This window comes from Ovis canadensis, chromosome 22, assembly GCF_042477335.2.
Source record: "Ovis canadensis isolate MfBH-ARS-UI-01 breed Bighorn chromosome 22, ARS-UI_OviCan_v2, whole genome shotgun sequence".
NCBI lineage: Eukaryota > Metazoa > Chordata > Mammalia > Artiodactyla > Bovidae > Ovis > Ovis canadensis.
In genome coordinates, this window is record NC_091266.1 from 41,021,538 (window position 1) to 41,047,108 (window position 25,571).

The 25,571-nt window shown below is 42.8% G+C and overlaps 1 protein-coding gene across 1 annotated transcript in view; it reads left to right on the top strand.

The window, feature by feature from the left end:
- SORCS3 (sortilin related VPS10 domain containing receptor 3) overlaps positions 1-25,571 on the top strand; it is a 650,432-nt gene that overhangs the window by 437,176 nt on the left and 187,685 nt on the right. Inside the window, exon 6 of the mRNA XM_069567050.1 lies at positions 21,973-22,037. Coding sequence (XP_069423151.1) covers positions 21,973-22,037 — 65 coding nt within the window. The remainder of the gene's footprint in view (positions 1-21,972; positions 22,038-25,571) is intronic.

Here is a 25,571-nt window from a genome sequence, read left to right on the forward strand (position 1 = left end):
ACCACCTGAACTCTTTCCCGTTTCATTTTCAGAGATGTTAAGGGCATGTTTCCTAAGATGGACATGTTTCTTGAGATAGGCGTCTTGGCTTCTCCATTAGAAGTTCTGATATTTGGGGCCATTTTTCTAAGCCTAAGTTTCTTCATCAACCAAACGATGATAATCATGCTGTTCTCTAGCTTATAGAGTTACTGTGGAGATGTGTCAGGTAATTAACCATGCCTGGTTGGGGCTGGGTATCTTCTGCAGTCCTTTTACAGGGTCAGGTCCGTTAATGTCTGCAGCTCCTTCAGACAGTACATGGTAATACCATGCTCATCTGGGATCGACCTCACTTTGCATCTCTCCAAAGCACCTCAAGTGTGGAGTAAATTAATTTTCAGCATGTTAGATGCAGTCTCAAGATAATTTTCCATGATACTTCCCAGCAGGGAGGCTTTGAAATAACATCCTTCTTATAATTAGTACTATGCACTGTGCTGTGCTCATCAGCAGATGGGATTTATCCTTGCACATTTGGACTTGACAGAGGTCAGCCCTCATCTCTCTCTCTCTACATGTCCTTGTGTGTTCCTGACAAGCTGGCCTCTTTCCTTTCCTTCTTTCCCAGCCCTCCTCATCATACCCTACCTCTTAGTCTAGCCAGATCCTTAGCTCATTGGCTGAAATTAATTATGATATCAGCTGGAGCTTTGAGACTTGGAAGGACTTCATTCTCTGTTTAGATTTCATTTCTGATGAGAGTCATCAAGCCGTCACAGTATCAAAGATGCCATATTTACTGCTCCCAGACAATGGAGGACACGGAACAGGGACCTTCCAACCTTTTCTCTGCCCCTTAGAGTCATTCTTGGGTTCAGTTCCATTAAAAAAAAATGTAATTAGGATTAATAGCATGAACATTTATTATTATCACTAGCATCTTTGCCTTTCATGCCATTATTAGCCCTCTTTCACAGAAGAGAAAACTAAGTTGAGAGGTTAAGTAAGCAACCCAAGTTCATACAGTTCCCAAGTGGCAGCATCAGAATCCAACCTAGGCTTTACTCCAGAGCTGAGATATTAACCACAATTCCTATACCACCTCTCTGTGTCAGATGGTTATCTCCTTGAAGGCTATTTTCAGATTCAGCAGGAAGGAGATTTCTGGATCAAATAGACCTGAATCAGAAATACCTGACATCTTCACAGGAGGGGTGAAATCCCAGGACCTCTGTCTAAGGGCCGCTTCCCAGCCTGTGATCGAGAAGCTTCACATCATGTCTTTCAATGGAACCTCCATCCCCAGCCCTTTGGAGAACCCTGCATGGGAGGGAGGCAGCCTGTATTTTCTCCACAAACTACAGTACCCTTCCTTGATGGTTACACAGGATGATCTCAGCAAAGCTGACAAGATGTTTCCATATTTGTTAAACAAGAACCATTTGTTTAGCTCAGGAGCATCTGTTGAATAAACAAGATATCTGATGTGCCATTTGCTCATTGGAAATGAACAAACCCTTTAAAAATGGCAATTTGTCAGGAGTTATATGAGGCAGAATTCATTCTCAGCAAGTGCACAAATTGAAATTTCCTTCCTGGGCTTTCTAGAATCCCCCAGAGCTAGCTATACAGAAAAGGTTCCGTTTAATTCTGCCATCATTAAGGAAAATATGCAGACATGTTGGGGGAAGTGAGGCAAGTGTCCTGTTAACGAAATGAAGGATCCCGGAGAATGTGTCCTCCAGAACAGTTGGTAGGAGCTAGTCCCCTTCTGGTTTGTTTTTCCATTCAGAGAACGTATGTGCCCCGGTTGGGAGGCACTTTTTTTTTCTTTTTTTTTCCCTTCTTCCTTGCTGTTTCCAAGAATCGTTTGGTAAACTTGTCATCAGCCAGCATTATTCCTGTATGTGGCTACCTGTGGGGAGGGGAGGGAGAAGGGGAGGGATTAACTTACTATAACAATAAAGGAGATAGGGAAAATAGTGAAATGAAAAGGCTGTCACATCTTTCAGGGATGTAGTGGCTACTACTAGAACACTGGCTAAAATGAAGTCTGAGTATAATCCTATTTTCCCCATGAAACACAAATGATTCACAGTGTTGGCCCATTTTGAATTCATCCTTGAATGACCACAATGTGCTGGCACCAGGTGCCCCAGGCAGAAGGGACAGTGAGTGATAGTTAGCATTTAGCAAGTGCAGGTGCCACACTAAGCACATTACTGGCATCATTTAGCTATATGCCCACAAACCTGTACTGTTACTCCCATCTACAGGTGAGGAAACCAAGGCTTAGAAAGGGGTAGACATGGGATTTAGACTCACGTAGTCTGAATTCCCATTGATGTGGTCATGATGTTGGATTGTCTCTGTTAGTCTGAAGAATCAGGGTCCCTGGCATGCTAGACATGAAGACTGAGCAGGGCAGGCTCCATGCTCAGGAGCCCTGCTCTGGGCCAGAGCAGGAGTATATTCAGCAAGATCTTCCTGAGATTCCTGGGAAGTGTTGGCTGGCTTGAGGCTGATAAGCTGTTCTTGGTGCTTCGTCACTCAGTCATGTCAGACTCTTTGTGACGCCGTGGACTGTAGCCACCAGGTTCCTCTATCCATGGGAATTCTCCATGCAAGAATAGTGGAGTGGGTTGCCATGCCCTCCTCCAGGGGATCTTCCCAACCCAGGGATCGAACCTAGGTCTCACACATTGCAGGCTGATTCTTTACTGTTTGAGCCACCAGAGAAGACCAAGAATACTAGAGTGGGTAGCCTATCCCTCCTCCAGGGGATCTTCCCAAGCCAGGAGTTGAACTGGGGTCTCCTGCATTGCAGGCAGATTCTTTACCAGCTGAGGTACCAGGGAAGCCCCAATTTTTGCTGGGTTACAATTCAAATTCTTTATCTAGAGGGGCTTTGTGGGTGGGAGGGGCTATTGAGCCAGGCGAGTTCTTAGGCTTTATATAAGTGAGTCCCTGCGGACTCTAGTTAGAAGCTAAGGAATTAGCTGACTCTGGGCCCAGAGCAACTTGCTGCCTCATCTCCTCACATTAGCCCTCTTAGCAATTGATCTTGTAAACTTTCTGAATCAGAGAAATTAAAGATGAAAAAGGGCCTATTAACTGATGTTGCTCCGGCCCTGGACCAAGCAGAATGGCTCCCAGGAGAGGAATTCAGAGCATCTGGTTCAGTTTAATTGTAATTGTCCCAGAGGGTCTGACTTCTTGCTCTTCCCCCAGGCAGCCCTTCTCCAGGCCGGCAGATGCAGGTGTGAGTGACGTCTCAGAGGAGTACGCTGCCCTGTGCCAGGGCTCTGAGTCCTCACCTCCGTCTCAGTTTCGAAGGCTTGGGAGTTTTCATGTGTTGCCTCTGGAATGTGCTGGGGTTTGGGGGGGTAGATGAAATAACTCTAACTCCTAGGTAGAAGCTGGTGATTTTACCTGTTTCTCCTCTTAGCCAGGAGATGTGCCTCCAGCAGTGTCTATGTAGGTAAAAGGGAGTGTGGGGGCTTGAAACAGAAGTGGGAGTCAAAGACTGACAATACACTGGGAAGACCTGACATGAGTTGTTGAGTATTCCTAAGCCTAGGAGGGACTTCCCTGGTGGCTCAGATGGTAAAGCGTCTGTCTGCAATGCAGGAGACCTGAGTTCGATCCCTGGGTCGGGAAGATCCCTTGGAGAAGGAAATGGCAATCCACTCCAGTACTATTGCCTAGAAAACCCCATGGACAGAGGAGCCTGGTAGGCTACAGTCCATGGGGTCGCAAAGAGTCGGACACAACTGAGCAACTTCAGTTTCACTTTCAAGCCTAGGAATGTCTTACTATCAAAGCCTTACTATCACAAACTTTGATCCTCACAACAACACTTAGAAGTAAGTATGTTGTTATTCTCTTAACAGAGAAGGGGAGTCTGAGGCTCAGAGAGGTCAGATGAGTGTCAAGGTCAGGTAACTTGGTGGGGAAGCTAGAATCAGAGAGATCTTGGACTGCAAAGCCCCCTCTTGTCCCTGCTTCTTAGTGAAATGTACTGAGCAAGATAGAAATGCGGGAGAGGAAGAGGCAGGAAGGGCTGGTGCTGACTTTGAGTTGAAATGGCTGATACTCAGATCAGCCAGGTTTAGCGTCCTAAACTGGGAAGCCTGGGCGTGTGGCATGAGCTTTCTGTGCAGGTCTCAGGTGCAGAGATCTTACAGTGTTTGCAAATCTGTTAGTACGTAGGCTGTGTTCCCTTCCAGGCCTAGGAAAGGGGGTAATTCAGTCGTATACCCTCTGCTTAGAGAATGAGGCAAAGGTGACTGATCCTTGCATCTTAAGTGCAGCTGGTTAGCATTCATTGGCTCTGCTGCTCCTCCCTAGATCTCCTCACTTGTTACTGAAGGAGATCTTTTCATTCTTTCAGTTACTCTTTTGGGGCTACTATTGGCTGAGGGTCTGGACATTGCCATGAGCTGCTGGTGGTTGATTTTAGATCCCAGGATATTATTCAGGAAGGGCAGGCCTAGTTAGATAGATGACTGTCTTGGGTCCTGGCACACATGCAGGGTGAGAAGCATGAGACCTCTGAATGTAGAAATCAGAGAAGTACAGAAAGGGAACTGGGGATTGGAGATGGGGGTGGGAGGGATCATCAGAGAATTGCCTGTGCCACAGTTTGTCCCCAAGTTGTCCCTGAACGAGTTGTTTGCAGGAACAGGAGACCATATGCTTTTTTTTTTTTTTTAAATTTTAGTTTTTTATTTTTTAAATTTTAAAATCTTTAATTCTTACATGCATTCCCAAACATGAACCCCCCTCCCACCTCCCTCCCCATAACAACTTTCTGGGTCATCCCCTTGCACCAGCCCCAAGCATGCTGCATCCTGCGTCAGACATAGACTGGCGATTCAATTCACATGATAGTAACATGTTAGAATGTCATTCTCCCAAATCATCCCACCCTCATTTCCACGCATCCATGCCTTGTGTTACTAGGATGAGTTTGATCTGTGTCACTGTGTCACTCTTTGGGACACATGCAGTAAAAGGAAGCTCTGTTGAGGTTAACTTATGGGATCATTTGAATCTTCTCTCATCTCCTTTTCCACCTGAGGAATCTTGGGTGAGCCACTTAAATTCTCAGGATCTCTATTTATGCATTTATTTTTGATCATGCGGTAGCTCTGTTTTTAATTTTTTGAGGAACCTCTATACTGTTTTCCATAGTGCTGGCAATTTAATTCCCAGCAGCAGTGCAATAAAATTTTCTTGTTCTACATCCTTGCCAACACTTGTTATTTCTTGTCTTGTTGAAAACAGCCATTCTAACAAGTGTGAAGTAATGTCTCACTGTGATTTTGCTTTGTGTTTCCTTGATGATTATTGATGTTGAACATCTTTTTGTATACCTTTTGGCTTGCTTTATACATTTATGCATTTTCAGTTTGGGGCAATACATGCTTCATAGATTTCTTCTTAGAATTAAATGATGTAATGATGTAAAGAAATGAGGTGCCTGGAACATTGTAGCTGATAAACACGTGTTGGTCATTTTCTCACCTCCCTCCTTCTTTTTCCATTGAAGAAAGGCAGGCTCCGTGGTGTATCATAGAATGTCCTCCAGGGCCGAGTCCAGTGGACCTGGGTTTAAATCTGAGAGCTGCCATTTATTAGCTGTGATGACTTAGACAGTCCACCAACCTAGCTCCTCTGAGCCTGTAGTCCCTGGCTAATGAAATGCAGACAAAAATTAGAAGTTTTGATCATTGGTTGAACCTCATGATTAAGTACCAGCTTTATGCTAGGAAGTGGATTCACCATGGTGGACAAAGCAGGCAAGGCCCCCTCCCTTTAGGAAACTTACATTCTCGAGGAGAGGCAGGCATTATTCAAATAACCACACCAATCCTTATGAGTCTTAAATAGTATCACACACACTGCCTCATATCACAGGGACCATAACATAGCACACACACTGGCTATCAGTACATGAGCATCAGTGATGCTGTGGTTACCGTCTTCTTCATGAGGGTCCCATGTGATTACAGCCTCTTTCCCCTCATAATTTCTGGTTGTCTTCCAGACACATTTATACACATAAACCCATGTGTACAAAGCAGAGACCCTTTTCTCTAACTATTCCTTTCAGCCCCAGTTAGGTCTGGCACAGCCATTAGTAAGGCTTTCCCATGAAGTGGGCTGTCTTTGTAGGCTCTGAGCAAGCATGTTCATGCTACTATAATGTACCAGAATGTGTGCTCCTAACAGTCCTGAGGCAAAGATCAGGAAATTCTGTTTTTATTCTCGTCAGAGCTAAGATACAATTAAAAATGTTACCACAGTAATTGGCAACATCCATTAACTTGATGAGAATTGCCAGAGGCAGCACATTTTTCCCCCCTTCTGCACATTATTAGTCTATAAATATACCTGGTTCCTTTCTCTTTCTTCTCTAGAATTTTTATGAAATATCTGCCCAAGTTGTCTCCTTAATGCCCTTTGCCTTTTCAAATTAACTCTCTCAGTTCCTCCAGCACTTCCAGTCCATACCACACAATCATGCATCTAATTGCACGTGCTGATGTACGGGGAAGCAGTTGGGGAAAGCCCACAGCACCCAGAGCTCTGGGCTCAGAGTCAGCAGAGTCTGGTGGGAATCCCAGCTCCACCTGGTTATCTTGAGTGACTTTGGCTTGGGGTTTGATTATCTGCAAAATGGGAACAATACCTGCTAGGACTAAAGCAGTGGGATTACAGGAGGATGATGGGAAGGTGCTCTGTAAACTCTTGCATGTGGGGCCCTCCAGATCATTGGTCCCCAGCAGTAACTTTGCCTTCCTGCCTCCTCCCCCCCCCTCCCCAGTCTTCTGGTCCCCATAGAGGTGCAGGGCAGATGGGATTTGGTGGCACAAGACTGTTGAGAAAAGCCCTCTTCAGCTGCAGCTGCACCCTGCTGGTGGCCAGTGACACCTCAGGGACCTTCCCAGCAGGAGGTTCCTCTCCCTTCTGATGCACTCACTTGATTAGAAAGATATCCCACCCCTGCCTCAAAGAAGGAAGGCAGAGCAGGATGGAACAGGGGTGTAAGAATGGTCAGCACAAAGGAAGAGCTCATGTACCTCCATCCTCCACAGCCACAGAGTCTCTCAGTGCCAGAGAGCAGAAGGGGAGGGAATCCCAGCATCACCTACCCCACACCAGGCAAGCCCTGTGATTTGCAGAGAGAAGAACAGAGCCCAGAGGGGGCAAGTGACATAGCCAAAGCCACAGTGCTAGACTGTGACCAGAACTAAGGTCTTTGCCCCAGCCCAGTGCTTTTTCTCCTACACTCCAATGCAAGTTTTCCTTAGACACTTTTGAAAGGTTGTTGTTGAACCATGTAAAGATGCCGGGATTCTTGGCCTCTGGAGGAGAAGAATTCAATCTGGGGCCAGAGATGAGGCTTGATTGCTTTTGTGTACTAAACTTTTATTAAAGTATAAAGGAGATAGAGAAAGCTTCTGACACAGACATCAGAAGGGGGCAGAAAGAATACCCCCTTACTAGTGTTAGCAATGGGGTTATATACTCTCTAATGAATCCAAAGAATCTCTGGAGGTTGTAAAGACCTCACCAGACCTACTCCCATAATTTACATTTTCAGTTCAGTTCAGCCGCTCAGTCGGGTCCAACTCTTTGCGACCCCATGAATCGCAGCACGCCAGGCCTCCCTGTTCATCACCAACTCCCGGAGTTCACTCAGACTCACGTCCATCGAGTCCGTGATGCCATCCAGCAATCTCATCCCTGGTCGTCCCCTTCTCCTCCTGCCCCCAAATCCTCCCAGCATCAGAGTCTTTTCCAATGAGTCAACTCTTCGCATTAGGTGGCCAAAGTACTGGAGTTTCAGCTTTAGCATCATTCCTTCCAAAGAAATCCCAGGGCTGATCTCCTTCAGAATGGACTGGTTGGATCTCCTTGCAGTCCAAGGGATCCTCAAGAGTCTTCTCCAACACCACAGTTCAAAAGCATCAATTCTTCGGTGCTCAGCCTTCTTCACAGTCCAACTCTCACATCCATACACGACCACAGGAAAAACCATAGCCTTGACTAGACGGACCTTAGTTGGCAAAGTAATATCTCTGCTTTTGAATATACTATCTAGGTTGCTCATAACTTTTCTTCCAAGGAGTGTCTTTTAATTTCATGGCTGCAGTCACCATCTGCAGTGATTTTGGAGCCCCCCAAAATAAAGTCTGACACTGTTTCCACTGTTTCCCCATCTATTTCCCATGAAGTGATGGGACCGGATGCCATGATCTTCGTTTTCTGAATGTTGAGCTTTAGGCCAACTTTTTCACTCTCCTCTTTCACTTTCATCAAGAGGCTTTTTAGTTCCCCTTCACTTTCTGCCATAAGGGTGGTGTCATCTGCACATCTGAGGTTATTGATATTTCTCCTGGCAATCTTGATTCCAGCTTGTGTTTCTTCCAGTCCAGCGTTTCTCATGATGTATTCTGCGTATGAGTTAAATAAGCAGGGTGACAATATACAGAGCTGACAGACTGTGGTCCACTGGAGAAAGGAATGGCAAACCACTTCAGTATTCTTGCCTTGAGAACCCCATGAACAGTATGAAATTTACATTTTAAGGTAACAGAATTAGCCAGAAGGTTTAATCCAGAGACTGTCCTCAGGCAGGATACATTGTTATATAATCCTTGTAAAGACCAAACCTACTCCCATAATTTGCCCTGGTGGCTCAGATGGTAAAGCATCTGTCTACAATGCAGGAGACCCAAGTTTGATCCCTGGTTTGGGAAGATCCCCGGGAGAGGGAAATGACAATCCACTCCAGTACTATTGACTGGAAAATCCCATGTACAGAGGAGCCTGGTAGGCTACAGTCCATGGGGTCCCAAAGAGTTGGACAACTGAGCAACTTCAGTTCACTCCCATAATTTACATTTTAAGATAATAGGATTAGCCAGAAGGTTTAATCCAGAGACTGTCCTCAGGCAGGATACATTATTGTTATAGAATCCTAAGGAATGTAGAGGAAAGAAAAGTTTGTCTTTTCTTCCTCCTTGAGAATTCCAGACCCCTCTCTCCTTGGGGACCCCTAGACTTCTTACCAACCTGCCTAGGAAATGACTCTCTCACTTTCTACGCAATCAGTGGTATTCAGATGAGTGTATGTGTGTGTGCACATCTTTGTGTGTGTTTGAATGTAAGATGCCAGGAACCATTGGGCATATTCTCTAAATATGTGCATATGCTATTTCATGTTCATAAAGACAAAACAAGGAAGTTTTGACTCTTATGGAAAATTATAGGTTTAGAGAAGTTAAGTAACTTGCTCAGAGTCACACAGCTAATATATATAGAGCCAGGATTAGAACCTAGGACTGATGATTCCAAAGCTCCTAACCACTGGACATAGAAGAGACAAGTTCTTGTCCTAAAAACAGATTATCAGTTAAAAATAATACCTAGTGTAATCAGGCAACCCCAATAAACACTGACTGTGTCATCCCAGACTCCAGTTTAGGAGATGTGGGGCAGTGAGACTTCTTTTTTTAATAAGATAAAGTGATTTTTCTCATTAAAAAAATTATTTACTTTTAATTGAAGGATAATTGCTTTACAATAGTGTATTGGTTTCTGCCTTACATCATCATGTATCAGCCATAGGTATGCATATGTCCCCTGTCTCCTGAGACTTTGTCCCAGCTCCCACCCCATCCCACTCCTCTAGGTTGTCACAGAGCCCTGGTTTGAGTTCGCTAAGTCACACAGCAAATTCCCACCGGCTATCTATTTTACATATGGTAATCTATATGTTTCCATGCTACTTTCTCTATTTGTCCCACTCTCTCCTTCTCCAGTCCCCCAGCCTGCGGTGAGACTTTTGTTCCTTCCTAATTGTCTCTGAGCTGTTTCAAATCCTAAAAGATGATGCTGTGAAAGTGCTGTGCTCAATATGCCAGCAAATTTGGAAAACTCAGCAGTGGCCACAGGACTGGAAAAGGTCAGTTTTCATTCCAATCCCAAAGAAAGGCAATGCCAAAGAATGTTCAAACTACCACACAATTGCACTCATTCACATGCTAGCAAAGTAATGCTCAAAATTCTCCAAGCCAGGCTTCAGCAATACGTGAACCGTGAACTTCCTGAGGTTCAAGCTGGTTTTAGAAAAGGCAGAGGAACCAGAGATCAAATTGCCAACATCCACTGAATCATCAAAAAAGCAAGACAGTTCCAGAAAAACATCTACTTCTGCTTTATTGACTATGCCAAAGCCTTTGACTATGTGGGTCACAAAAAACTGGAAAATTCTTGAAGAGATGGGAATAACAGATCACCTTACCTGCCTCCTGAGAAATCTATATTCAGGTCAAGAAGCAACAGTTAGAACTGGACATGGAGCAACAGACTGGTTCCAAACCGGGAAAGGAGTACATCAAGGCTGTATATTGTCACCCTGCTTATTTAACTTATATGCAGAATACACCGTGCAGAATGCCAGGCTGGGTGAATGCAAGCTGGAATCAAGAGAGCCTGGAAAAATATCAATAACCTTAGATGCGCAGATGACACTTATGGCAAAAAGTGAAGAAGAACTAAAGAGCCTCCTGATGAAAGTGAAAGAGGACAATGAAAAAGTTGGCTTAAAACTCAACATTCAAAAAACTAAGATTATGGCATCTGATCCCATCACTTCATGGCAAATAGATAGGGAAACAATGGAAACAGTGAATGTCTTTATTTTTTTGTGCTTAAAAATCACTGCCTGTGGATGGTGACTGCAGCCATGAAATTAAAAGATGCTTGCTACTTGGAAGGAAAGTTCTGATCAACCTAGACAGCATATTAAAAAGCAGAGACATTACTTTGCCAACAAAGATCTGTCTAGTCAAAGTTATGTTTTTTCCGGTAGTCATGTATGGATGTGAGAGTTGGACCATAAAGAAAGCTGAGCACCAAAGAATTGATGGTTTTGAACTGTGGTGTTGGAGAAGACTCTTGAGAGTCCCTTGGACTGCAAGGTGATCAAACCAATCAATCCTGTAGGAAATCAGTCCTGAGTATTCATTGGAAGTATTGATGTTGAAGTTGAAACTCCAATACTTTGGCCACCTGAAGAACTGACACACTGGAAAAGACCTTGATGCTAGGAAAGATTGAAGGCGGGAGGAGAAGAGATGACAGAGGATGAGATGGTTGGATGGCATGGCCGACTCTATGGACATGAGTTTGAGTAAGCTCCGGGAATTGGTGATGGATAGGGAAGCCTTGCGCGCTGCAGTCCATGGGGTTGCAAAGAGTCAGACATGACTGAGCGACTGAACTGAACTGAATTGTTTTGTTTAACTGATCTCTACATCTTTATTATATATTTATTACCTATTTCTCTCTCAAATTATATCCTACCCCACTTTCTAACCCCTCCACTACGTCTGGCCCCTGACCCTCATTTTTCTGCTGAGGTCCATGCTGGACACACAAGAAGCATTTGGGAAGTTTCAGGTATTGGCTCAGGACCTCAGTGAATGAGGACATGAGAGGATCCCCACAATGCACCGCCATTTGGGGGTCACACAACACATGTTGTGATATTTTAAGCATATCCCATAGAAACCAAAAATAAATAAAGATAAAGCAACATTATTAGGTTGTCCTAAGTTTTAAAAAGTTGTATTGGAGTACAGTTGATTCAGTTGTCCCTGGTGGCCCAGATGGTAAAGAATCTGCCTGCAATGTAGGAGCCCCAGGTTCAGTCCCTGGGTCAGGAAAATCCCCTAGAGAGGGGGATGGCTACCCACTCCCATATTCTTGCCTGGAGAATCACATGGACAGAGGAGTCCGGCAGACTGTAGTCCATGGGGTTGCAAAAAGAGTCAGATGTGACTGAGCGACTAACATTTTACTTACAGTTGATTTGCAATATTGTGTTAGTTCCTGCTGGACAGCAAAGTGAATCAGTTACACATATACATATATCCTCTTTTTTAGAAGATTCTTTCCTCATATAGGCCATTATAGAGTACTGAGTAGAGTTCCCTGTGATGTATGGCTGGTTCTTATTATCTATTTTGTTATACATAGTAGTGTGTATATGTCAGTCCCAATCTCCCAATAAAACATTTTTAAAAAGTATAGACTTTTCTAAGTAACAGTTCATAAAAGATGTTTTAATAGAATTAACTTCTAAAGAAATAGAGTGAATGTTCCTACAGAAAGATAGGAATTTGTCCAATGTTATGGAATGTCACAGATTTTAGTTTGCAGGAAGCAATTCATAATTCCCGGTATGGTGGCTTTTCATTGACTTCAGATCCTTTCTTATTCTGTCTCCAAAATGGTCTCTTACGACTGCTGCTCAGTAGTCTCCTCCCCATCATGCCTATTTGCACCATCACGCCTTGGGCCATATCATCGCTCTCTCCTTTCTGGCTTTCCAATCCCACATATTCTTCAAGCCTGCTCCTTTTATCCCCATTGCTGTGAAAGCCTACCTGATCCACTGCACCTTTCCAACAAGACTGAAATTCCCTCTGTGTGTTTCCCCATAAATACCTATTAAAGGTGCTCTCAGGAGATAGGTTGTGGGGTCTGAGAATGAACATTCCAAAATCTAAAGGCTGGGAATAAGAGCATTGCCTGTTCTCTGCAGTCCCTCTATAAATGAGGCAATGTGTTTGGTCTGTTTAATAGGCTCAAATAGTTTTCTATGAGCAACCTTTCCTTAAGCTGTGATCATATGACATGACCTTGTTTTCTAGAGCTATGCTAATCTATAGCCCATATGTATGTAGAAAACAAATGGGCTGTGTGGTAGACTGGTTGGCAGCTTCCTAAGTGCTCACACATAGTGAGTATTCAGTACTTGCGAACGGATTACTGGTTGTATTCCTAGCAGACCAGCTATTCAGTTGTATTCAGGTAAAACCTCATGGATTGTGACTATATTAGCACAAACCCCAGTGACCAAAGCTTAGCTTCAAATCGCTGCTGCCAGCATGAGCGTGATATTAGCTATGGTTCACTGAGATTTTTCAGTTGAGTTCAAACTCCTCATCTGTTGCAAGTGACCTCCTGATGTGTGTATGCCTTGTCCTGAAAATAGTTCATGTGACTGCTGAATTTCATTCTAGCCATTTAGAATTTAGAAAGGTATTATATTAAATTAGACCATGTAGTTTCTCTTTCCTTCCTTCCTCCCTGGCCCCTCCCTTCCTTCCTCCTTCCTTCTCTCTCTCTTTCCCTTCCTACCTCCCTTCCTTCAATACTGCTCCTCTGGTAAGGAATGCTATACTTATGTCCCTGGATAAACCTATATCTTCTTATATATCTTTACCTGTTATGAAAAATACTTAGTCTACCACATGAGATGCTCTCTGAGACTTCCATTCCATATTTTATAAAAAATAATTGGGGTTTGATCTGCTAGATGTATTTTACAATCCACCAGTAGAACATAGCCTATTGTTAGAGACACTGATAAAGTAATCAGTAGCCCTTTTAATTTTCTGGGAGAATCAGAATGCTAAAGGGACAGTAGCTAACCCTTATGTCCAGAAATGGCTCTGCACATGCTGAGCAACTTCTAGAGAGCATATTAATAATGATTCTGGGTATGGGAAACAGTAACTAATTTTGTTGTTGTTCACTTGCTCAGTCACGTCCAACTCTCTGTGGCCCCATGGACTACAACATGCGAAACTTCCCTGTCTTTCACCTCTCACAGAGCTTGCTGAAACTCATGTCCATCGAGTTGGTGATACCATCCAACCGCCTTATCCTCTGTTGTCTCCTTCTCCTCCTGTCTCAATCTTTCCCAGCATCAGGGTCTTTTCCAATGAGTTAGTTCTTTACATCAGGTGGCCAAAGTATTGGAGCTTCAGCTTCAGCACCAATGAAAGTGAAGTGAAGTGAAGTCACTCAGTTGTGTCCGACTCTTAGCGACCCCATGGACTGTAGCCTACCAGGCTCCTCCATCCATGCAATTTTCCAGGCAAGAGTACTGGAGTGGGGTGCCATTGCCTTCTCCACATCCAGTGAATATTTTAGGGTTAATTTCCTATAGGATTGACTGGTTTGATCTCTGTGCTTATTAGAGACAAAGAGAAAGAGAGAGAGAGAGACATTAATAGAATCCCAGAAAGGGAATGCATTTAGACCTCACAAAGGTCCCTATCCCATAACCTCACAAAGGGCCTTCTTTCCTTCTTTCTTTTTTACCTCTCGTCTCTGCTTCTTTCTTCTTTCTGGCTAAATAGTTGAAGGTGTCCAAGACAAGTTTCTCTGAGTCTCATGCTACAGTTTCTCAAGGCAGTCCTAGAGTCTGGGAAACGTGTCTTTGAACCAGCTTCAGTGAGGATCTACTCTGGTCTAATCAGCTATAGACAGGGACAGAACCATATAGTACAATACGGGCATAGGGTTCTACACCTAGAAATCTGTGGCTCTGGGAGGAGCCAGCAGTTGACCGAGGCAGGGATTATTGTGATGTAGGAGGAGAGCTTCCAGAGTGCCCACTAGAGGAGCCGTGTTCATTTGAGCTAGATAAGATCCCTGGATTTTTGTGGCCCTACTGTTTTCAAAGGATGGTCGTGCATTTGTCAAGCAAATCACAGATGACTGTGTTTGACAGATCCAATATTGCTTTGAGGATAAATGGTGAAAATAACAGCATAATAATGGAAAATGAAGACTTTATTTACTTAATTGCCTAGAGATTAATTAAACAGATGAAATCTGTTCCACTGTATTATGGAACCGTTTTCAACATTTATCCTAAACATACTGTTGGGGTTATTACTACTTTGGTTTTTGTGTTCATCTATCTACTCAGGCAATATTTAATAATACAGAGCAAGAAGGCACAATGCTAGGCGCTAGTGGAAAAATAATTTAATCAGATCTAAATCCTATCTTTAGGGACAGTACAATAAAGAAGGAGAAAAAAATTGAGGTACACAGATAATTGATGGTGGCATAAAGCAAATTATGTATGAATCTAAGATCCATCTCTTTCTCACTCTGTACCAATGATTAGGCCATTTGCATCTCACAATTTTCATTTCCTCATCTGAAAAAAATTATACTGCCAATTTCAAAAGTTTGTTTAAGAATTAAGAGAGATGACATATTAAATTAATAATAAAAGGGGCCTTTCCTGGAGGTCCAGTGGTTAGCACTCTGTGCTTCCACTACAGGGAGTGTGGGTTCGATTCCTGCTTGGGGAACAAAGATCCCACATGCCACATGGCCAAAAAAAGATGATGATAACATTTTTGGTACATTAGATACTCAATAAATATTATACTTAAAAAATATTAGTTCCACATAATGTGAGCTCTATATTAGTAAGCATTACATAGAGTTAGGTGTTGATGTATGCCTCTATTTGAAATGTTTACATGCATTTAGTTCTCATAAAAACATTGAAAAGGGTGCTACTATGATATCCCCAGTGTGCAGATTAGAAAAAGGCAGCAAGGAGAGATTGAGTTAATTGCCTGTGATCCCACGGCAACTGAGTGATGGAGCCGAGACTCTAACTCGGAGTGTCTGATTCCAGAATGTATGCTTTTAACTACCTCACTGATATATAAAAAGGAAGGGATAGTTCAGCTTGGTTTGTGAAAGTTGCATTTCAATCTCTAATGAGTGATTTTCAACTCTGACTGCACATCCTTATCACCTGTGAGCATCTAAAAGCTATTGATTCCTGGATGATACTCCAGGGTAGTGGTTCTCGAGTGTGTCCCCTGACTATCAACACCATATGTTTTATGTGTTTGCTAAGAATGCAAATTATTGAGCCCTACGCCAGACCTCTCAAATACAAAACTCAGAGGGCTGAGACTAGCATCTGTTTTAATAAAAAGATTCTGATGTAGCTAAAATGTGAGAGGACTATTGCTCCAGACCAGTGAAACCAGAATTTACGGGACTGGGACCTGTGCATTGGTATTCAGTATTTTCAGGAAGTTTCTCATGGCATTATAATGTTTAGTCAAGATCAGGAGGCTTTCATGGAAAGTGGTATTGAGTTGTACCATAAGTGGGGAAGATGCAGAGTGGGACAGAAGGAAAATTCCAGGTGGAGGGGCAGTTTGAGCCAAAACATCAAGGACGAGAATATTGGTGGTGTGAGTTGGAGAAATGTGTTGAGACAAGATTATCTTGAAATTTAAGAGTCTAGCAAATCAGTTTGTCAAGCATTTGTCCTTTGTCCCCTCAATACCTCCCTCATGCACATACCTCCCTCCCTCATGTTCTTATTTCTGGGGAAGATTTTTCTCTAGAATTCACATCCACAAGGAGAGAAAAACACACCAAAGTTTAGCTCTGTCACTTCCTCACAGCAGCCCATGTGCTACAAAGAGGCTGTCCTGAAGTTCTAAACTGGATTTTAGAGCCAAGTAACACTGGCTAACTGTGTGTCTTTGGACCGTTGTATGAAGCTCAGTTTTCTCATCTGCTTAGTGAAGGGGCTGAACGAGATCATGGTTTCACAGTTGTTGCACCCAGCTCTCTTGGGCATGGTTGTCTGGGTGAGCCATTTCTGGTTCCTGATAAGTTCCTGTTTGATCTATTGCACATGTTAGAACTTGCAGACTGTATATGAACAGAGAATTCAGTTGCTAAAAATAGGTTTGAAAGCTGCTTGGCCTTTTTCAGGTATTTCCATCAGTAGCAACTGCACTTCCATCATAGCACCTGTGAGCATGTGGTTCCAGGCGCCACATGAAGTTTCAGTTTCTTCCCTGGAGGCTTGGCTGTGGCTTCTTATGTCCTTTTGTCCCCTGTGTCCTTGGTGCTTGCTCAGATCAAGAATTCTCAATTTTGAAGAAGAATTCCTATCTTTCCCCTTTAGGGTTTCAAATGATCCTTTTGTGATGATGCTGAGTTTGGTAATTGTTATAAAACTAAATATTCCCAGGAAGAAACCACTTCCCACATTATTCAGGTCTGTGTAGACTTTTTTCTGTTTTCTCACCAGTTGAGTAATTTTCTTGATAAAAAATGTTCTGGGACATAGACGGGAAACTGAGATCTTGTTTGAGCATAAGAAAAGTTTTATTTAAGACCCACAAGTGAGCTCGGGGCTTACTTGGGGCCTTACTTGTTTTGCCTGAGTGAAAAGTGTTGTAATCATTTATTTAAAACATATTTGTTGATGGTCTACCAAGGATGTCACCAAGGATTAAAAAAAAAATAGAATCCTACTTCTTTGAAATTTGTATCTAAGTAATGCACTGGTCATAACAAGCTCTCTCTTCCAACAACACAAGAGAAGACTCTACACATAGACATCACCAGATGGTCAACACCAAAATCGGATTGATTATATTCTTTGCAGCTAAAGATGGAGAAGCTCTATACAGTCAGCAAAAACAAGACGGGAGCTGACTGTGGATCAGATCATGAGCTCCGTACTGTCAAACAAAGACTTAAATTGAAGAAAGTGGGGAAAACCACTAGACCATTCAGGTATGACCTAAATCAAATTCCTTATGATTATACAGTAGAAGTGAGAAATAGATTTAAGGGACTAGATCTGATAGATAGAGTGCCTGATGAACTATGGACAGAGGTTTGTGACATTGTACAGGAGACAGGGATCAAGACCATCCCCATGGAAAATAAATGCAAAAAAGCAAAATGGCTGTCTGGGGAGGGCTTACAAATAGCTGTGAAAAGAAGATAAGCAAAAAGCAAAGGAGAAAAGGAAAGATATAAGCATCTGAATGCAGAATTCCAAAGAATAGCAAGGAGAGATAAAAAAGCCTTCCTCAGCGATCAGTGCAAAGAAATAGAGGACAAGAACAGAATGGGAAAGACTAGAGATCTCTTCAAGAAAATTAGAGATACCAAGGAAACATTTCATGCAAAGATGGGCTTGATAAAGGACAGAAATGGTAGGGACCTAACAGAAGCAGAAGATATTAGGAAGAGGTGGCAAGAATACACGGAAGAACTGTACAAAAAAGATCTTCATGACCCAGATAATTACGATGGTGTGATCACTCATCTAGAGCCAGACATCCTGGAACGTGAAGTCAAGTGGGCCTTAGAAAGCATCACTGTGAACAAAGCTAGTGGAGGTGATGGAATTCCAGTGGAGCTATTTCAAATCCTGAAAGATGATGCTGTGAAAGTGCTGCACTCAATATGCCAGCAAATTTGGAGAACTCAGCAGTGGCCAGAGGACTGGAAAAGGTCAGTTTTCATTCCAATCCCAAAGAAAGGCAATGCCAAGGAATGCTCAAACTACCACACAATTGCACTCATCTCACATGCTAGTAAAGTAATGCTCAAAATTCTCCAAGCCAGGCTTCAGCAATACGTGAACCGTGAACTTCCTGATGTTGAAGCTGGATTTAGAAAAGGCACAGGAACCAGAGATCAAATTGCCAAATTTCGCTGGATCATGGAAAAAGCAAGAGAGTTCCAGAAAAATATCTATTTCTGCTTTATTGACTATGCCAAAGCCTTTGACTGTGTGGATCACAATAAACTGTGGAAAATTCTGAGAGATATGGGAATACCAGACCACCTAACCTGCCTCTTGAGAAGCCTATATGCAGGTTAGGAAGCAACAGTTAGAACTGGACATGGAACAACAGACTGGTTCCAAATAGGAAAAGGAGTACGTCAAGGCTGTATATTGTCACCCTGCTTATTTAACTTCTATGCAGAGTACATCATGAGAAATGCTGGACTGGAAGAAGCACAAGCTGGAATCAAGATTTCCGGGAGAAATATCAATCACCTCAGATATGCAGATGACACCACCCTTATGGCAGAAAGTGAAGAGGAACTAAAAAAGCCTCTTGAAGAAAGTGAAAGAGGAGAGTGAAAAAGTTGGCTTAAAGTTCAACATTCAGAAAATTAAGATATGGCATCTGGTCCCATCACTTCATGGCAAATATAAGGGGAAACAGCGGAAACAGTGTCAGGCTTTATTTTGAGAGGCTCCAAAATCACTGCAGATGGTGACTGCAACCATGAAATTAAAAGACGCTTACTCCTTGGAAGTAAAGTTATGACCAACCTAGATAGTATATTGAAAAGCAGAGACATTACTTTGTCAATAAAGGTCCATCTAGTCAAGGCTATGGTTTTTCCAGTAGTCATGTATGGATGTGAGAATTGGACTGTGAAGAAAGCTGAGCACTGAAGAATTGATGCTTTTGAACTGTGTTGTTGGAGAAGACTCTTGAGAGTCACTTGGACTGCAAAGAGATCCAACCAGTCCATCCTAAAGGAGATCAGTCCTGGGTGTTCATTGGAAGGACTGATGTTGAAGCTGAAACTCCAGTACTTTGGCCACCTCATGCGAAGGGTTGATTCATTGGGAAAGACCCTGATGCTGGGAGGGATTGGGGGCAGGAGGAGTTGGGGACGACAGAGGATGAGATGGCTGGATGGCATCATCGACTCGATGGACATCAGTTTGAGTGAACTCCGGGAGTTGGTGATGGACAGGGAGGCCTGGCGTGCTGCGATTCATGGGGTCGCAAAGAGTCGGACATGACTGAGCGACTGAACTGAACTGAACTGATGGAAGACATACAAGGGCAACTGCATAAGTGATGTGATTAAACCATGCAAAGCAGTGATTCTAAGACTTTGCTGTGCATGGAAATCATCTCGGAGCTTTAAGACATGCAGATGCCTTGATCCAACCCCAAAGGTTTCGATTTCATTGGTTTGGGGCAGGGCTTCAGGATTCTGGATATTCCAAGGCTCCCCAGTGACTCTTACAAGCAGCCAAGTTTGAGAATCACCAAGGTAAGGAAGCAGAGAAAGTTCTTCTTTATCTGCTGGAGGGAAGGATGCTGCTGGAGGGAAGAGGCCAACTAAGCAGTGAAGGAATGGTAAGAGGTATTTGGAGAAGAAAAGGGGCAGGGAGAGGGTTGGATACAAGGGCACTGCAGGCAGAAGGGAGAGGAGTCAAGACAGTGGGAGCTGCTCTCGATGGAGAACTAAGTCAATCAGTCTGTCTAATTCTGGCCTAGTTTCTGTGTCTTCTTAGACACATGCCCATTGTTCTGTGCCACAGTTTCCCATTCACTCAAATATAACTAATGATAACTGTTCTCTTTACCTTAAGTGTTTTGCTTTAAGGTCAAATGAGATGAGGAAAAATTAAAAGATAGTATATTGATGATCATTAAGCAAAAAACAAAGCACTAGAGTAAAAACCTCTTTCATTCAGCTTCTTTGGGGAAAGAACTGTTTCACGTAAGTGCGCCTTCTCTGTTGCTGAGCACAGGCTCTCTCCAGTTGCAGTGAGTGGGGGCTACTCTCTAGGTGCAGTGCTTGCGCTTCTCATTGCAGTGGTTTCTTATGTTGTGGAGCACGGGCCCTAGGGCGTGGGGCTCAGCAGTTGTGGTACACAGGCCTAGCTTCCTGGCAGCATGTGGGATCCTCCCAGACCAGGGATTGGACTCATGTTCCCCGCACTGACAGGTGGACTCTCAACCACTGGACCACCAGGGAAGCCCACATAAATGAACTTTTTAAGTAACTGAAGTTTAGCCATTCAACACAATGCTGCTGCTGCTAAGTCGCTTCAGTCATGTCCGACTCTGTGCGACCCCATAGACGGCAGCCCACCAGGCTCCGCCGTCCCTGGGATTCTCCAGGCAAGAACACTGGAGTGGGTTGCCATTTCCTTCTCCAATGCATGAAAGTGAAAAGTGAAAGTGAAGTCTCTCAGTTGTGTCCAACGCTTTGAGACCCCATGGACTGCAGCCTACCAGGCTCTTCCATCCATGGGATTTTCCAGGCAAGAGTACTTCAGTGGGTTGCCATTGCCTTCTCCAACACAATAATCATTAACGAAAATCATTTTATTTTTCCCAACATAGGTCAGTTGCAGCCCTATATTCTTAAACTGAGTTAACTGATATCATTAGTCCCCTGCTTCCCATTTTCTCTGCCTGCAGCCTCTTGGCGCAGATGTCAGATAGTGAACTGTGATATAATAACAGTTAGGGCCTTAGGACCAGAAGACGCATAGTAGATTTATGATGTGGAAGATTGGGTTTTGGGTTCTTTGATCTGTTTTTCATAAGTTTTCTATTTGTCTTGCTATCTGGGTACCAGCTGTTGATTCTTATTATTTTAAATTTGACTTCTCCTTTCTAACTTGCTGCCTCTTATCTATTCAGAACTGAAAAAACAGAAAACCAATCTTTGAATGAGATTGAAAATAAGAGTAGAAAGACTAAGTGTCCAGTTTTGCCGGAGAGAGTGGGTTATGCAATGTCTTTAGTATGTGAATGTTTTCATGTCTGTGTTGCCTTTCTAAGCTGACTTTCTGGGTCCTACTCTCACCTGGATATCTTATGCAAGACTGGGCTCTATATGTGGAAGGTTGGAGGCCCACAGGAATTAGATTGTAAAGATTCTCAGCCTTCCTTTTTCTGGCTGTTGGCCATAGAATTCTAAGGTTCCCCATTCCTATCACCAGAATTGTGTCCATGTCAGACCAGATATTGAATATTTGTTACCAAATGTTTATTGTTTACAAGGTAGAGGTAAGGAAAGGTAGATAAGTCCAAACTCAGGAGGGCAGGAGTGTCTGGAAGCAAACAGCCAGAAGGGAGGGTTAACCACTTTCCCCAGAGAGAAGAAAGCGGTATGGAATATGGCACCTCAGGTGGAAAGGAAGTCAGAGAAATAGTCAGGTATGGGATGGTAGAGGGTCAATGACGGAAGTTTAGACCAGCTTTACTATGGGGCACATTATTCTGTGATCTTTTAGTTTCTATGTTTTTGAGAGTTTCTGACTCCCTGGCAGCGCTCCGGGACATCTGAGTTGTAACCATTATAGGTGGCAGCTGCCAGAGGCCACCACTCTGCAGGGCCTGGGAGTCACTATATTCTGTGGGTCCTCAGTACAAGACAGGCCTCCTTTAGAAAGCAGCTTTCTGAGTAATAACCCCGAACGCCTCCCCACATTGTTGTCAGCTGTCCTTGCGGTCACTGAGCTTCTGACTCTCCTTTCCTCCCCAGGTCAGTGGCCGGACTGGATAAGGAGGCAGACCTGGTGCACATGGAGGTGCGGACAGCGGACGGATGTGAGTGCTGCGGCCACCAGCCGGCGGGGAAATCTGCCTGCAGGCCTCTCTCCTCCACCCCCACAATTTGCATTTTAATGACTTGGGAAGATGAAAAGCCCTGAGCTCCCTTACCGCCATACCCATCTTTATTTCCTAGAGTGGGGGAGAGGCCTTCAGTCCCCAGGGAGACGTTTCATTGAAATAAACTCTCAGGAATGAATTTTCTGGGGATGGGAGTTAATGAGATGAATTTCCTGGCATCTTCAGTGTAATTCGAATAGGAATGTCCACAGCTCATCGTGGTATTTTGCATTCGTGTGGTGAATTGCAGGGATTGCAAGCTTTAAAAATAACTAAACCTTTACATAGTCAAGATTACGAAAAAAATGTAACTGGAAAAATTATTTGCAAAACTATTTGTTCGTCTGTTCAGCAAATATTTAGGGATGGCCTACTGTGTGCCAGGCAAATTTCTCAGCCCTGGAAATACCATGCTGAGCAAGGCCTCTATTGTCCCTGCAAATTAGCAATGTAATCCAGGATTTCACCCCTTTGTACGTCACGCACCTATATGCATCTTAAACAGAATTTGACTGATAAAGTATCATTTTGTACCAGTTTAAGACTAAACTGAAACTGAAGGTATCCATAGGGGGCCTTTCCTGTCCAATAAAAAAAGATCAACTTAAAGTATATTAAATATGTGAATTATATATATGATATACATGAAATATGTAAAATATATGAAAACTGATTAGCATATTCTAGGTCATAAATAGACCCAAATAATAAATGAAAATAACAGTGACCTAATAGTGCAGCAGATCAAAGTACCATACTGTGAGTTGAGATCCTGGATTCTGCTATCCATTAGCTATGAGACCGAGACCCTCTAACCTCTCTGTTCTCCAGCTCCCTATTATCTGGGGACACTCATCCTTGCCCTGCTCACCTCAGGGCTATGGGTTGAATGTACAAACATAAGGAGATTGTGTTTGGCCTGTATGCTGACATTAGGATATCATTCAGGATACATTAAATAAAGAAGCTGCATGAGCTGTGTCCTTGGGAAATCTACCACTTTTGAGGCCAAACACAGATGTATGATAGAAACATGCACTTTGGGGAATATATTTTATTTGCTTTGTTTTTATTTTCAAAAGAGTTAGAAGGCAATTGCCATGTTACTCTATGCCTGTCAGTCTACTGAGTTCCTTCCTTCCTGCCTTCCTTCCTTTTTCTTTTTTGAATCTTGAGTAAATGTAAGTCTCTGAAGCATCCAAGGATGAGGGATGACCCACACTCTTTTTTTTTTTTTAACAGAAAAGCTTTTTAAGATTTATGGAGATAATGCCACATATTCAAATTCAGTGATCATAAGTGTGGTGAAACCTGAATTCTAAATTACTCTTACTGCTGAGGAGAAAAACAAAAAAAACAAAACAAAACTGAAACACTGGAGGAAAGATGAGATGGAGGGGTTTGAAGGGGTGAAGTAGAGGAGCCAGAGAGGGGAAGACAGCAGCTCTCAGAAGATGAACCACAGACCAGTTTTCAGGACAAACCCGGCCCTGGCCTTGATTGCATGTCAGCCTTTTTAAGCCATATATGTGATCTGTGGTATCTGCCTGTGTGACCTTCTACCTGATCCAGAAATCCCTTTCCCAGTAACCTCTTACAGTGTGTCGTCAGGTTCCATGAGCTCAGGCTTAACACATATCCTTTTCTGTTGCTGGACAAACAGCAAAGTTTCTGTCCCTTTTTAAAAAAAGTAATTTCTTACATTAAGCTTAAACTTATTTTCTGAAAGTTCAAGAATTCTGGTCCACATTAGAATAAGGCCTATAGTGCAGGATTGCTGTGAAATTTTATAAGATTAAAAATGCAAAACAGATAAAGTTCCTGGCCTCTTGTCAAAAATTGAAGAAAGCAGAATCGACTTAAAAAATACTCACAACCTAAAGTTGAGAGTTATGTTTTATTTGGTGGGAATTTTTAGGACATCATGCCTGGGAGACAGCATCTCAAGTAACTCTGAGAGAGCTGATCTGAGGAGGTGGGGGGAGTAGTCAGGTTATATAGAATTCTGCAACAAAGGGCAGGTAGTCTGAACATCAAAAGTATTTTGTGAATTAAAGAAAAGCCAGATTAACGAATATAGCACTTTTCTTCGTATGGGAAGATGCAAGAGTCTGGGCTCACTGAAATCACTCCTTTCATATCTGGGGCCAGTATCCTGTGTTTTTCACATCCTGAGTTCCTCAGTGCTCACCATAGGGAGTGGCTGCAGCCTGGTGCCTGCCAGATCACAGGTATTCTCCTCCATGCTAAGTGCTCTTAGAGCTCAAGAACTCACATTTGGAGGGGTAGAATTGCTGATGATGTGAAATCATTGTGTACTGATATAGCAGGAAACACTCCATTTCTCAGCAGACAGAAATATAAACAGGGATAAATGTCATGTGCCACACTTATGTTAAAGTATGGTATATATTAATTCTGTGTGATTTTTTAGGTTTTTATAAAATCAATTTTTCAACAGTTCAAAGAATCATCTTTCAACTCAGTGAATTGGCTCTAACCCTCCTCCCCCTTTATTTAGAAAGTGCACATAAGACTGAGCTGAACTGGGGATGTTTTATTTTGCGTACACTAATGAAATGCATGATTTCTTTCTTCTTTGGTATGTGGTGAATGCTTTCTTATGCATTCACTCATGCATTCACACTCACGTATATACATACATCTCTATCTTTTTGATCATTGCACATGGCACAAAATATACTTTATTTCCTTCTCCCTCACCCTGATGTGGTAGTTTAAACTTGAATTTGACTTAGACTTGAATTTCACCAAATTGACATGGCTAGCCTAATGAGAGAATAAAAACATGAACACAAAACTCTCAACACACTACAAATGAAAGAAAACTTCTAATAAAGATAAACTAATAAAGATAAGCTCTATACAGTCAACAAAAACAAGAGCAGGAGCTGACTGTGGCTCAGATCATGAACTCCTTATTACCAAATTCAGACTTAAATTGAAGAAAGTAGGGAAAACCGCTAGACCATTCAGGTATGACCTAATTCAAATCCCTTATGATTATACAGTGGAAGCGAGAAATAGATTTAAGGGCCTAGATCTGATAGATAGAGTGCCTGATGAACTATGGAATGAAGTTCATGACATTGTACTGGAGAAAGGGATCAAGACCATCCGCATAGAAAAGAAATGCAAAAAAGCAAAATGGCTGTCTGGGGAGGCCTTACAAATAGCTGTGAAGAGAAAAGAGGTAAAAAGCAAAGGAGAAAAGGAAAGATACAGGCATCTAAATGCAGAGTTCCAAAGAATAGCAAGAAGAGATAAGAAAGCCTTCTTCAGCGATCAATGCAAAGAAATAGAGAACAGAATGGGAAAGACTAGAGATCTCTTCAAGAAAATTAGAGATAACAAGGGAACATTTCATGCAAAGATTGGCTCGATAAAGGACAGAAATGGTATGGACCTAACAGAAGCAGAAGATATTAAGAAGAGGTGGCAAGAATACAC